The following is a 15,055-nucleotide window of genomic DNA, read 5'->3' as shown; positions in this document are numbered from 1 at the left end:
ATACCACCAATTACACAAAATGGACATCAAAGGCATTCATGCTCATATGTCAAGACAGATTTTCAAACACTGGTTTTTGGTAATTTCTTAAGATGTGTTTTATATTTTCATTTTGACTAATTATAGCCCAGGATAAAATAATCATCAAAAGTAAGAATTTAATCCTTCTTATGCCATCACTGCAACAACTGGGCATTTCTTCACTTTGCTTTAGAACTGAAAAAACAGTGCACCATGTAGCAGGAAACAAAAACTTCAGTAGGCAGATTGTCAAATGCTATTATTGTAATATGGCTTTTAAACAATATCCTAGATTACTGCTTTTCTAAATTACAATTAAATTAAAATACTCTCTCCACTTAGATATCTATTTATATCACTATAACGAGAAGATACTCCACCATTATTTTTTAAAGCTACGTATGTTAGCTTTTTCTTTGATCCAACAACCTTTTGATGTTCACATTAAGCTTGCATCTGTCTCCTAAAATGTAGAAGCAAAATGTAGCTCTCGTGGTAGACTCCTTTACATTCTTTTTTAATTCTTAACAAATAGATTTCCCATAAGTCACCTCAGTGCATGATTAAAATTAAGCTATACTACTGAGGGACTACAAGAATAGTCTAATTGAAGTCAGTGAGGGGATTCAAATTTTTAAAGCCCTGTTTGAACACTGTATCACTACAAAACAAGCCAAAAAAACCCTGTTTACCTGTGTCTTTCCAGCAGCTCTTGACTTTAAAGTCTGAATTTTCTCAAAAACCAAGTTGACTTTCCTCTTTGTCGCATCATCATTATCAGCACTTCTAAAACACAGTACAAGTATACAATGATATGATCAAAGGTACTATTTTGTTAACATCAAAACAAATTCAGAGTGTCCAAACTATTGGAAATCACCAACAGCAAAAAAAAAAAAATCTAATATGAACCAGTCAGAAATTATCTTAACTATGATTTATTAAACACTTCAAAGAGAGGCTGTTAAAAATTAATATTCCAAACTTTTTCTAAAAAAAAAATAAAAAATAAAAAAAATCACTGAACTCTTTAATTGCAACTCTCTTCTACAAGACTATAGCTGCGGAAAAACAGGTATTCAGCATGTATATTATTCAAACATACTGAAATTAGGAGTAATTAGTACTAGGTTTTTCAAGTCCCGACTACTACACCATAAAATAACACTTCAACAGCTCCCAGAACCTGCTACATCAGGAATGCAAAGAAATTTAAGTGCATCATGTATATTTTAATTCATTTCTCCTTCCTTCATCTTTCAATAAGTTATCATTAGAAAATACCAAGTAAAAGAGTTACAGATGGACAAAGGATTAAATGCACAGCAACAAGAGAAGCTTCTGTCAAACCTTAAGAAACAACACTTTTTTGTTGTTTAAAAAAATCCACAAGCTTAAACTCGCATGAGGTATGATTTGAATTCTTCATGAACCTCCACATCACATGAAGTTTAACTCCAGAAGTATTTAACAAGACAAAACATATTCTGATTCACAAATTTCAAGTACATTTAATCAAATGCTGTACAATACCTTATGTAAGTCCTGATTGCCTGGGTATTTTGAGATCCTATAATGCCTTAAAGGACACAGCTGAGATACAGAATTCTAAAACAGACATTTCGTTTAATTATAGCTTTGATTTTACAGTTTCACATTTTAAATGTAATAGAAAATAAACATCGAGAAAATAAGTCTCCTCTCCAAAAGTTAACTATGTTTACTAACCCTTCCTTAAGGTAATTGTAAAGTATCTGTTTAGCAGTCTCTTCATTCGTTTGCTGTGCAAGATCTTGCTGGCCTTTTAAGAGATCAGGAGTTGCCTAAAAGGACAAAATAAAATGTCAAAAAATATAATTCTATGAGGATTGTAAATACAACCTGTACAATTGACATTCTCTATTCTATTCTATTATGAAAACATTTATGTACTGTGGACCTAAAGTTCACAAAGATCCATTGGAGTTTTGGCTTACTGCAAGAATAAAGTGTACTCCACACCAAAAGAAAGAAAACATAATTTTGCATGGAGTTACATACATTTCAGTAGTCCACTTTTGTGCATTTATGCTTAAGAATCATTGTAACATCATTTACAATAATCTTCTTTGGCCCCACCATCTACCTTCAACCATACAAGAACAAGCTGTTTTACAAACCACATTTTCTACACCTGCAACTACAGGAGTAATTTTTGTATTTATATTTCTCCAGAACAATTCTGCTATCCCATTTGGAAGTATTGTGTGCTAGGAGTCTGTTCTAATGAAGAGCAGAAAAACATGCATTTAACAATATGACAGTTTTAGTACGCTAGAGTGCAAAACACAACTTAAAGAGTAAATTCAAAATTACCTGTATATTAGGGACGGGTGAAAATGTTTTTACAGAAATCATCTTGGCTCCTGAATCAGATGGAATTGTGATTCGGTTTGGCAACAACAAAGTAGAAGTAACTGTTCTAACTTCCTCTCTTTTATTCTGTCCTGGGAGTGTAGATGACCTAAACATCAAGCTCTCGGTATCAGCTCCATTTTGTTTATGGTATTGCAAAGAATTGAAATTGCTGTTCTGAGTGGCTTTATCAGGCATTTGCAGTTTTCCAATACTTCGAGCAGAAATCTTCATCTCTTTGGAAGGTGACTTTTGATCTCTGGATAACTGCTTGTAAAGGTAAACTTTAGATGGTCTCAGCAAGTGCTCAGTTGACTTACCCAAGCTTTTACTGAATTCATCTAAATAATCTGAATTTACATCAAGCCCTAATGACAAGGCACTATCAACGCTTCTTGATCTTTTACGATCATCTGCATGAATTCTATTCCTTTTTCCTGACCTACCTCTTCTGTGAGGATCAACTTTCTTATCAAACTTTTCAATTAGCTGATCTACTCCTGGAAGTGAACCAGTGTCAATATCACGACCAGTTCCAGGCAAAAACGGGATGTATCTTCTGTTTTCATGCCGATTAACATTGTCTGCATAGATGGCATACTCTTGGTCATCAAGTAAAAATCTGTATAAGGAATTTGCAGAAGTGGGAGTAGCTGATGAAGACGATGATCTTCGCGAGTCATCCAATACTGGCCCAGCTGAATCTTGTCTGCGGAAGGGAAGCACATCTGGTCTAGGTTTTCTTGTCTCTGAATAAGCAGTGGGACTAACACATGGGGATCCTCCTGCAGATGAAAATGATTCTGAAACACACACTTTGTTGGGGCTGATCATGCTACTGGGACAATCCAACAGCTGCTTATTTTGGTCTTCTACTTCTAATGACCTATTCAAATATACCTTTTTTGAATTTGCTTTGGTTGGCTCTGCAATATATGTATTTGTTTTTTGTAGCGACAGTACTTTAGATGAGGAAATCCAAGGCTTTGCTTCAGTTTTTTCATCCGCAAAAGATTCAGATTTACTGCACACAGAAGATTGGTAATTATCCAAATTCAAGTTATTTTTTTCAGGATCATAAGGCTGTAAAAGTTCAGGATGCCTTTGAAAGTTCAACAAATTGGAGGATTTCATTGTTCCATCTTTAAAATCTGATACTCCATTTTCCTTTTCATCCAGATTGGTTATCTTTAGGCTTTTAAGCATACAGGGTTGCATGTGCTGTGTTCCAGGAAACTTAGTGTGTTCACTGTTTTTGTCCTCCAACTTAAAAGCAGTATTGGAGTCTGTAGCTGGCTTGCTTACAGTCTGAGAAATGACTTGCTGTTCTTTTCCAAAAGGAGGAGGATTTTCTGACAAGCATCCTTCCGTATTGTTTAGTACTATGTAAGGATGTCCATCAATTCCTTGGACTCTAATACTGACACCATAAGACCCTGTCCTAGAATTTTGTGCATTTCTAGTTTTTTGAGTCTCCTCACTTGCGAGTTCAAGAGTGACTTCATATTCCTGCTGCACATGCTTAAACCCAGCAAAATACGGCTCCATGATTATCAAAGGATTATAGCTGAATAGAAGAAAAATTACAAAAATGTTATTGTTTTAAATACTTCCAATTATTTCATTAATTACTTTATTCCACCATTCAATGCAACTATGAAGACTAACAGTAATATGCAGAGAAATCAATATACAAGCTATACAACGCCCAAAGCAAATGCATTGTGATACAAAGACAAATGTCTGACTGACTAATTCTGGATCAATGTAATGTTGTTTTATGACTGTAAATGTTAAGAAATAACAACAGTTAAGATTACCTACACAGAGTTGGTGCTAGTTGCTTTGGAATCAAATTACTTATATTTGAATCAAATTACTTCAAATATAAGTAATTCTAGTATAATTTTTTTGAGTCAAAGCAGCTTTTATTTTGGGTATCTCCACTGTATTTACTGAAAGACTGTACCCTTCACAAATCAATGATCATTTTATAGCCAGCCATATTAACATTTAAACATAAGCCCAGAAGAGCAAAATACAACCAGGCAGTTTTAAGTTAAGAGTTTTAGGTAACTAAAGCACTGCAAGGAAGGTCGATATCCTCATGCCTTTGAGTTGCGCTTTTATGTACCTGGTTTTCAACATTTGTTTGTAAAGACATCTGAAAATAAACTTTTTCATTTATTATCTCATTGTCATCCATAATAATAAACTTTCCTACAGATTAATTTAACAATCCCCCAACTGTGGGCTTGTTCCAAAAAACTCCGGTTGCTATTTTAAAACAGATACTTTGCTGAACAACAGAAATGGAAAAATACTGCTAGTATTTCCAAGGTTGATAGTACCTTTTTCAGTAGCAGTAGGAATGCTGACTCCAGCCTATATGTGCCAAAACTGTCACAGTTCTAGAAAACAATAAATGCGCTTTTAATGTTAAATGCCATTCTTTCTTTCTGTAAGAGCTGGTTTTGTGGGTAGTTTTACTTTACTGTCTGTTGCATATTATGAGCCAACTGTCTAATGGCAAAGGCAATGCAGTGACAGTAAGAGCTGTGTCTATAAAAGAATGGAACACAAGAGACTGTCAGACTGATGCAAAACCTGGAGGGAATAAACTTTTGAACTGAGCTGGAAGGTTGAGTCATTACTGAAGTCTGACAAAACCAAGATCACTAAACGATGGTGAACAGTCATCAAGAGGACACAGAAACAACAGGATGTCTCAAGGAAAAACGAACCTCTGCAGCCAGTTTCACTCTCCTGCGTATTGCGGCACGAAACATCTCCCTCAGATACTCTAATCAACAGCAGAATTATCATTTTTTCCTGACAGTGAATTAAAAAGTTTGGTTCAATATTCATAGTATGCTAGTTTCCACCCAAATCTTCCTTCTAGCAGGACAGCTCCCCTCAAAAAAATCTCTTCTTCTCCCTAAAAACCAACTCCAGCTCCTCCTCAACAGCAGGCTTGCTTCATCTGAAGTAATCAGCGTACGTTTCTCCAAATACAATGCTAGATATCAAGTGATTGTTTTAATGAAGAAAAAAAGCAGTCTCACTGTCAAAGGCTTCATTAGATATGAAAAGATTCTGTGAACAAGTTAAATTCACCAAAATTAACTCAGGGGTTAAATTCCCTTAGTAAAGGGAAGTAAACAGACACTACAAATTTGATCTCCATTTAAGACCTCATGGAGTAGGAAGAGAAACAGAACAAGGGAAAAGCAAAGATGAGCCAGAGAAGGCTAAGGGAAGTGGAAAAATGAAGGAGCAAGAACAATGGAAGGAAACAGCAAGGACCAATACACTTCATTATCTTGGGCCTCCATTCTATGTATTTCTCCATGCTTTTTTTAACCTTCTTTTCTGAATACTCATAACATCTCACATTTATTACACTGTTTCAATGTATAAGCTGAGACAAAAATGACAAAGTAAAAATAGCACAAGCCAATTATAATCACCCAGAGTCAATGGTCACTGATTTAGTGGGTTTTTGACCAGGGCACTGAAATCAGCTTCTGAGCTCCACTGCTGGTGGCTGAGAAAGCAAAGGAGAAGGAGATAGCACTGTACAGAGTTATAACTTAGAATATACACTGCAAAGGAATGAGACCACACTAAGCTAATGAATGGTTGCTGGAGGTAGGAAAGAAACCAGGCTCTCCACTCTGTTCCTTAAACTGTTGAGTGGGTCAGCTACATTCATCAATGTCTCAAAATCATTCTTTGTTTGCTCAAGGCAACAAAAAGGAAGTCTTTTTAAAAGTTCAAAAGTTGTTTTCAAATAAAGTAAACATTTTGAAGCTTTTATACTTTCCATTTTTTTATTACTGTTATATTATATGATGCTGACCTGAAGTTACTACTATGGGTATGTAATGAAATAATAAAAAATAATCTCAAGTTTTAGCAAAATAAAAATTATGAAATAAAGTTTCTCAGCCTGCTAAATCAAATCTGCATGATTGTCTAGGGAAAAAGTGTCAACAAGATATGATTTTGTAACTGAAAATTACTAACAAAGAGACTTCAAACAGCCCATGAAAAAAATCAACAAAATTCTATATCTCCTAAAGAGCAAGCAATTGTTTAAAGTGTCTCAATTAATGGTTTCAGAAAACACAAATTATTCAGATCTCTAACTTTATAAAAAGAAATCTAGTTTGCAGAATACAGTGTGCTGATACTACTCTGAGTAAGTTAAAATCACTCATGGCATATTTGTATGTAACCATGTAAATGAAAAAAACCCATGACATAGTTGGTAGCATACATCTGCAGTAGATGAATATGTGAATGTCTTTAAAAAGGCTCTCCCCTTAGCAATTCTAGCAAGATTAGAAACGCCACCAATAAATTTAGACAAATTACTTAGTATATGAAAGTTTACACTACACTTTAAAGCTGTATGTATTAGCAGACCTATAAAAAGAGTAAAGTTCAGCTGAATTTGCCAATAGTGGCAAAAATTAACAAACACAAGAAAAAGCAGTCAAGAAAAAGAAACCTAAAACTTAAAAAAATGGTTTCACATCAATCAGCATAAAGAATAGATAAGCAGTAAATTACAATATGTCAAATTCAGGGTGACTGCAAAAGCTGTGCTTTCAAACATGTTGCAAAGTTGCTAAAAATATTAAATAACCAGAAAAAACAAACAAAAAAACCAATCCCAAACCCCTCAAAAACAACCACAAAACACCAAAACCCCTAGTGTATAGTGGAAACAGTACTTTGGCTAATAACCTACCTTAAATTAACCATTAATATATTTAATTTGTCTCTAAAACTATAAAGAAATAAGTGTATTTGTCTTCTTCATGTGCAATATGCTAATAAAACACTTGATTTTACTATACAGAAGGATAAAACCTCGTAGAAATCAAAGTGCTAAAACAACAATTCTTTAAATAAAACATTTTATCTTCCTGGAACTGTGAAAAAAATTATATATATAAATCCCCATTACATCTACAAGAAAATAAGACAGCTGGCCCTACCATTCAAATATTTGAAGGCTTTACTCAGAGTTGCTATTCTGTAGGATGTCAAGCCACAGTGGATAATACTCTCATGAACTTCATAATATCAAAAAGTTATTTTACAATACACGAGAACACTGGTTTTGCAATATTGTAAACATTTTTAAATTTAAAAAAGCATTGCTGTTTTTCCTCACACACAGCCTTTCTGATTAAAACCTAAACCTTCTAATGATGTTAATTGTTTAATTACAGTTACAGTCATATTTCTACACACACATTGTACAGTTGGCATCTCAGGCTTTAGCAGGCTTAAAGCAATAGATTAAGATATGAGGACTGAATCTGTTCCTTTCCTGTCTGCCCGCCCCACTCTGAAGGATGTCACTATGTCAAAAATGAGAACACCTGAAAACTCTGATGGTTGAGTATACACCTCAGGCACAAAAATTTGCAGACTGGCATACTCAGGAAAATGCAATCAGCCTTGTGTTCCATACTATTAACGATAGAAATTCTGACATCTGATACAGTAGAGGAGCTGACAGCTGGGGGCACTGACAGCTACAACTGTCCAGTTTTAATCTTCTTTAAGTCTGCTGAAGCCCTCAAATGTTATGACAGAACAGTTTGTTCACTCTTAAGCTTACAAAAAGAGGTTAGATATTTTAGCAGTAGTTAGGAAGAGATTCTCCCTGTTTGTGGGGCTGCTTGTAGTTACTTATTAAAAAAAATAGAAGCTTTTTTTTTTTAATAGAGGGTGATATAAATTCTAATTCCACGTTTTCTGCCAAACTAATAATTTTCATTTTAAATAATATAGTCTTGCTAGTAATTTTATTTGCTGTCCAGAGGAGTTTAAAAATACAGTTTTCAGAAAACAGAAGCAATGATACTGCATAAATTTTTAATTAGGTAGAAGACTGTCATTCTATTACTTTATAAAATCAGTTCTTATCTCCTATTTGTGAAGCAAATACTATCACAACAGCATATATAAATTAATCAGGGCATAAGAAATAACTACTTCAATAAATTATTTTCTTTTGAAAATATTCTACTTGCTCAAACAACAGATAATACAGTCAAGGACAAACAACCATCAATATCTTTCAGAGACTGAAAGTTCAGCTGCAGTTTAGAACAATGAAATTATATTGACATCTTCTGACTGGTAACTTCATCTGCTGTTCATACCAAGCCAAATTTTATTGAGCAGCAAAGTTTCACCTGAAAACTTGTGAACAGTCCAGAAAAGAAGTAGCCTGATTTTCTATAGTTATACCATATAAACTTAAACAGCTGGATTTACTGATCAATAAGTTCAGTAAATCCAGCCATCATCTAGAACAAGTCCAAAAGGGCACAGAATTAAAGATCCAGGAAACACAGTCAGGCACAAACAAAGCAAATTCACTCCACTAGGTAACACACTGTTTTACAAATATCGTTGGAGTGTATTCACTGTATGCCCCAGCCAAGTTATTTTATTTGAAATTTCAATAGAAGAGTAATTTTCAATCAAATATCTCCTTGAAAACTGCAAGAGCTGAAAGAAACTGACTTAATGAGTTTACCATAGACTCTGCCTGAGCCTGCAGGCCTAAGACTTTTTATCTACATAGCTCCTTCCTCACTCTGAAACCCCATGAAAACTATGTGTACTCCCTGTGTGGTCACATCCAGTTTCATCAGGCTACAGGATCAAGTTCTTTAAAAAGTTCCAAATATGTTGGTTCGAAAGAGGCTTACTTCACTTCAACGTTGTATGTTACCAACTGACTTAAAAAATGTAGGCCGTAACACACTATCCCCAAAAGCAACAGTTCTAGCACCCCATTATCTCAGCTTGTGCAATCCTCCCTGCTCCTTTTGTGAGCTAGCAACCATGCAGCCACACATCTTTACTGATCCAGCAAAAAAATGAGCAGTTTTCTATCAGACCAACAAGTAAGGCACCAGGGAATGATGGGATCACCTATTTTGGCAGCAACATGGCCTTGGACTGCTTGAGGCAATCACAAGATTCCAAACCGAATTTGTGTTTTAACTGCATTTTCAGGGACAGAAACCTTTAAAAACTTTTGTGAACAAACAAAATTGGCACTCAAAGCTGTTCAGGCCTTTCAGTTTGGGGATTTCTTTTTAAAATAAGCCTTCATAAAGGTGTTTGAACACTCATTTTAATTACTGGCCTCCAGTGGTATGAAAATCCCATATTTTATCATTCCTCAGAAGTGGTTTCATTTTTCTGAACAACTTATTTTTGCCAAAAATAGAAACTATGACATTTTTGTTTATAAAGAGAACTTGTCAGCAGAGGTTCTCATGTCTGAAAATCCAATACTCTGCATGTTCTTCTGTAGCAGTTTGTTCTTCAGTGGTAATATGATACTTTACAAAGAACCACAGGAGAGGAACACTGAAGGTTTAACAGGTCAAAAACACTTTTTAAAAAACAACTCCAAAACATTTCCTTTCACAGCTATCTTAAAGCTAGCTACCAGGAGCTATGCAAGATCCACCTTACAGAAAAAGAAAACCCCTGTAATTTGGAACCCCAACTGCTCTCCCTGCCAACATGAGCAGAAAAGAGTGCCTTTGAGAAAAATACTCCTGTGCCAGACGTAGCTGTTCCCTTCAGCGGCTCTGCAGCCTTCCTAACATTACAGCATCACAAAGGCATGGAATTGTGTCCACTCATCCATTTCAGTTCTTCTTTAGACAAATCTACAAGATAGATTTATTAAAAAAAAAAAAAAAAAAAGTGTTCCCAATCCTGTTAAATGCCATGCTCTGCATATGAAGCTTGGTCTTCTGTATCCTGTCCGTACACCCTCATTACTAAGCATGCCTCTAACACATCTGCCATAAAGCATCTCACATTCTGCTTCCAGCATGTGAGCCACCTAGCTGCACTGGACAGACAGGGCTCCTGGGATATAATAATACAGGCAAAGATGTTGACCGGCATGTGGGGGGACACGCTATCCCACCAGTGGATATGCTCCCTGGCCTCCTTAAAAAGCCACAGGTCCTTCACAGGTACTGCCTCACATTACACGTATGCTCTTCTGCATACATCTAGTGAAAGAACATGGAAGAATAAAAAAAAGACCTGACTTTTCCACTTTTCCTATGGCACTTAGGACTCCTCCATGCCTCCCTTGATGACAGAAAAACAAGAACTCCCTCATATCCAATATCATAATCCTGAACTCTTAAAACTGAATCAGCTGAAGGTTTTTCATTAAAGGAAGCTTAGGTCATGCCACAGGAGGAGTGAACTTCTGGAATTCTGAAGATTTCAAGCTATTAAAGGCTAAATTATCAAACTACATTTGGTTCCATGGAATTTATTTCCAAATTTTCTTACCACAAAAAAAATAAGTCACTGCCCATATTATTTAATCGGTGCCCTTTTTTTAAAAAGAGGGATGTAACAGTTTATGGATGTTTACTCCAGATTTTTCACACATGCACAGCAAAATGCCAGGAAGGAACTATAAAATTTGTCCTCCAGCTTTACATAACATTGAGCTTGCTCTCCAAGCTAAATAATGGATTCTCTGTGCAGCTGACTATTCAGAAAGTACCAGCAATATCACATGAAGACAAAGTGTGTGTTAGGTCAATAATAAATGACAATGCTATGGAAAAAGGACAGGAAATAACTTTAGGAAAGAAGAGGAAGGAAAACTAGATACTGTGAGGGTACAGAAAAGGAAGCAGGCAGGAGAATTCATGGAAAGACCAAAACTGCAATGTTTTTACACTTGGTGGAACACAACTTCACAAACATGCCTTGCAAGCATGAGGGGAAACTTCATCACTGTCAATCCCACCTACAATCTGAGGCTTCTGCAAAAGGAAAATGGGCCTAGGTTGCTGTTCCTTTTAGTCTATATGGAAGATAGCTCTGGGGTAGCTGAGTTTACTTGATCTACTGCTTACAGGAAAGCAGAAGGGAGAAAAGCAAAATTTTAAAGTTCTAGATGTGGCACTGTAAAAAGGGACAGTGAAACTCATTTAAGCGCAAACTGACAATATCCAGGAACAGAAAGACATCTGAAACAAGTCTGCCATCTTTCCAGGAGATTCCTTATTCCCATTTAAGATTTTTTTCCTACTTGAGGTATATTTTTTGTCTGTATAAAATTATATTTGTATCATATCTGGCAGTCACTCCTCACAATTATTAGAAAGAAAATTATGATAGTTACAGAACACAGTAAAACTTCCACAACAGCTTCTTCTCCCTGTACCGTCTGTAGACTGCCACTCTGTCTAGTGGTCAAAATTCAAAACTTTCAAAAGGCCTATACAGAGGATTTCCTACAATATATCATGTCATAATTCAGTATATGCAGGCTCTCTGCAGGCAGCAGTGGGGAAAAAAAATCACCTTGAGAGAGATTTATTTTACTATTGGTCAGCTTTTCTGATGTCAGCATCAAAGACCTACCTAAAATTTCTATAAATGAAGAACTGGAAAAGAGAACATTGAGTTTTAAAATATTCATTCCCTTTAAAAGTAGCCTGAAAGCTTCATGTCCCACCTCTTCTTCCTACTTGCTGGAATGAAAGAGACTGTGAAAAATTCTCTGCTTGAAAAAAATCATGAGTTGCAGGGAACCTAAGCCATATGGCCACAAAGACTTATGCTTGGTATCACACAGACACAAGACCAAAGCAAGGTATCTCTTCAGCCTCCAAGACAGGGCTGACCTATTATTATAGGCAGAAATAATCTTAAATATTTCATTAAAAGTTAGCTAGCAATTTATATTCTTCCAAAAACACTACATATAAATGAACTGCACAAGCTACTTCTAAACTTAGTACTAGATCACATCCACCTTAGTAATACAGATGCATGCAGGGACTGTATAAGGAGGGACTGCATCTAACTGGTGCAGTGCAAAGAGAAAAGGACCAGATTTTGATCTGCTGTATTCCATTATGGTCCCACAACTGCATACCCAACATTGCATTGTTACCTGCAATGAAACTCATGCCCATTGCCAGCGCAAGGTGTACATGGTGCCCATGTAGAGAAGTAAATGCTGGAGGACCACGCATCCACACTGCAAGTGGGGTCACCCAAGCCTCCCTTTGAAAGCAGTAATTCCAGCCTCCACATCAGAAGCCATGTAGCTCTGTGCCTTCCATAAATGCAACGTGGGTTGTTTTTTTTTTCCTTTGACCAAGTTGTGATTAAATATGGTAGTCATATGGTTTTGGGTGCATAATGAAAAATTAAGTCCAGCCAGGAACAGTGACCCATAGAGAAGGGTTATGGGGACAGAAGGGTCTTCTGGGGACAGAAGGAAGCATGCCATCACAGTAATACATTTTAGGAGTGAGTATTTCAACCTTTCCAAATCAATTACTTTCATTTCTGCTCTGTGAAAAATATCATTCTCTGTTCTGATTTCAGATGGCAGCCTAGGGATGACAAGTTAGAATTTCCTGCAGGATTAAAATCCCAAGTAACACTTCTCTTCCATAGCTGTTAGTGGAAGCAAACAGCCATACTTAGGTTAGTGTGGATTACACATATTTTATCAATGTCTCCTGAAACATAGTATAGCAAAGTGGATGACTCTTGGATTTGCTGCCTTAGAGATGAGGATTTCAGTTTCAGTTCTGCCCAAATATTAAACAACCTTATTCAGATGCTCAGCCAATAAAACAGAATATTAATAGCCACCCTTTCAAGGCCAGGAAGAGAACTGTATTTAATAAAGACTATCAGTAGAAAGAACTATTAACAGTAGTTAGAGCAAAAGATACTGTTCACTTACTTACAGCTTGGTTCATACTCCCTCTGGCTGAAAAATGTTGTGTGTGAGGAAGTCTCAATGTCTCAAATGTAAAACATCTTGTTAGTCCTATGAAAGTATGTGACAGATCAGCCAAATGCTTGAGCTGTGTGACAACTAGCAGGTTTTGTTGGTTTATTTTGGGGGGATTTTTTTTCAAAAGGAAAATCTGCTTCAATGGCCTAAGTCAACAAGAAGACATTTTGGCAGATCTTCAGGTCTCATAAATTGTCAAAGTTTGATTAAAGACAAGGACACAACATATATCCCATTTTCTTAACCTGCTATGTATGAATTCATATAGTCATAATTTTACAGGATTTATCCCCAGAGGAAATATGGCATGACCTAGTAACCTTGCGTACTGAGTAGAAATTAAAGCCTTAATTTTGGTAAGAAAACTCCAAATTTCTCATGTAACATTCTAAACTATTACCACTGCAATATATATTAAAAGCTCTCTTTTCCTCTATTGAAGTAATTAGTTTCCAGATTCTCCCAAATCATAAACAAAAGGGAATCAAAGACAAAAAGCACATTAAAAGTATACTAAAACAGAAGTCAACCTGTATCTGAAACAGAGTTCCAAGAAACTAATTCATGTCATCTGTCTTGACTAGTCCCAGGTTCTGTATACTGTGGTACTAGTTAAGTCACTGGAGGAAGATGGAGAGTTACATTTGTTTATTAAGTTATGTTGGTACAAGCTTTATGTGGACACGAATACCTGCATAAGTGTACTTGTAGCACTATCCTGTTTTATCTCCTACACAGGCTCGTATACACCTGTACAAGCTCTTTTTTGCCACTAACACAGAATCCAATCTACTGGGGTTATCTACTTGCACTTCAAGTATCCTGACACCATTGCAGTACAGTTAACATTTATAAACTTCAAATACAAAAAGCAAGCAAACAACAAAACCTTATAAATACTTATCTCAGAGTTAATTATATATACCTGATATAACCACACTCAAATTTTCTTCATTTTTATGACAAACTTGCAAAGGAGAAGGTTAAAAAAAAAAACCAAAAAACAATAAAATCCCCAGGAGGAAATTTTATTTTATATACTCTCTTCTAGTTTATCAAAATCTAAACGTTCATATCTGTTGAAGTATTGACAGAAACAACAGCTGAGTGACACAAGGATACTTGCGGATTCTAAAAGCAGTTTGTGATTTCAAATACAATAGCTGGTTTGTATCCAAACATCTAATATGATTACACTCACTCCACAAGAGATTCTATGTTGTTTCACTACATTTTCCTCCAATTGTCAGTGTTAGAAACTTCGTATTTTGTTCCAAAGGAAATTATCTTAATACATCCCAATGATACCATTATTGTTTAAATAGAAAAGAGTATCCTGTTCATATTTTTAGAGGCTCAGGCAAAAATCTCGAGTTTGTTAAAATAAAGAGTCTCTTAGAAAGCCTTTCTCAAAGAAATGGAAACAGGGCAACCTTTGTTAAAAAGTTTTGCCAGTGCTTCAAGAACACAAAATTATTTATAATATTATCTTAAATAAATTAATAAAAAGGTTCCCCTACTCCAAAATTATTCCTTGGCTTTAGGTGCGACACATCACTGGACCTTCTTGTCAATATTCCAACCCCCCCAAAAATATAATCTTCTCTACAGAAATTACAGTTACAGCAAAACAACAGATGCAACCAGCATAACCTTGATTATATAAGTATAGCTTATTCCTAAATAAAATTAAGGATGAGCTATATGACTACAACTGCATACAAGGACCAAGGTCTCACGTATATGAAGACATACAGAAAAGGGTTAATCTTTACAGAGATGCAAGCA

At 35.7% G+C, this 15,055-nt stretch overlaps 1 protein-coding gene across 4 annotated transcripts in view; it reads right to left on the bottom strand.

The window, feature by feature from the left end:
* Positions 1-15,055, bottom strand: part of CGNL1 (cingulin like 1) — a 67,701-nt gene that overhangs the window by 46,737 nt on the left and 5,909 nt on the right. For 3 of the 4 annotated variants that reach the window (XM_052807237.1, XM_052807234.1, XM_052807235.1), the window contains exons 2-4: positions 2,377-3,982; positions 1,750-1,844; positions 714-807 (exon numbers count right to left, since the gene is read on the bottom strand). In XM_052807237.1, coding sequence (XP_052663197.1) covers positions 714-807; positions 1,750-1,844; positions 2,377-3,963 — 1,776 coding nt within the window. In that variant the 5' untranslated portion in view covers positions 3,964-3,982. The remainder of the gene's footprint in view (positions 1-713; positions 808-1,749; positions 1,845-2,376; positions 3,983-15,055) is intronic. The other variant, XM_052807236.1, reaches the window with a different exon arrangement.

The sequence above is a fragment of the Harpia harpyja genome, chromosome 14 (genome assembly GCF_026419915.1).
Source record: "Harpia harpyja isolate bHarHar1 chromosome 14, bHarHar1 primary haplotype, whole genome shotgun sequence".
Taxonomy (NCBI): domain Eukaryota; kingdom Metazoa; phylum Chordata; class Aves; order Accipitriformes; family Accipitridae; genus Harpia; species Harpia harpyja.
Note: the sequence above shows the minus strand (reverse complement) of the source record. Positions and strands in the feature narration are given on the sequence as shown.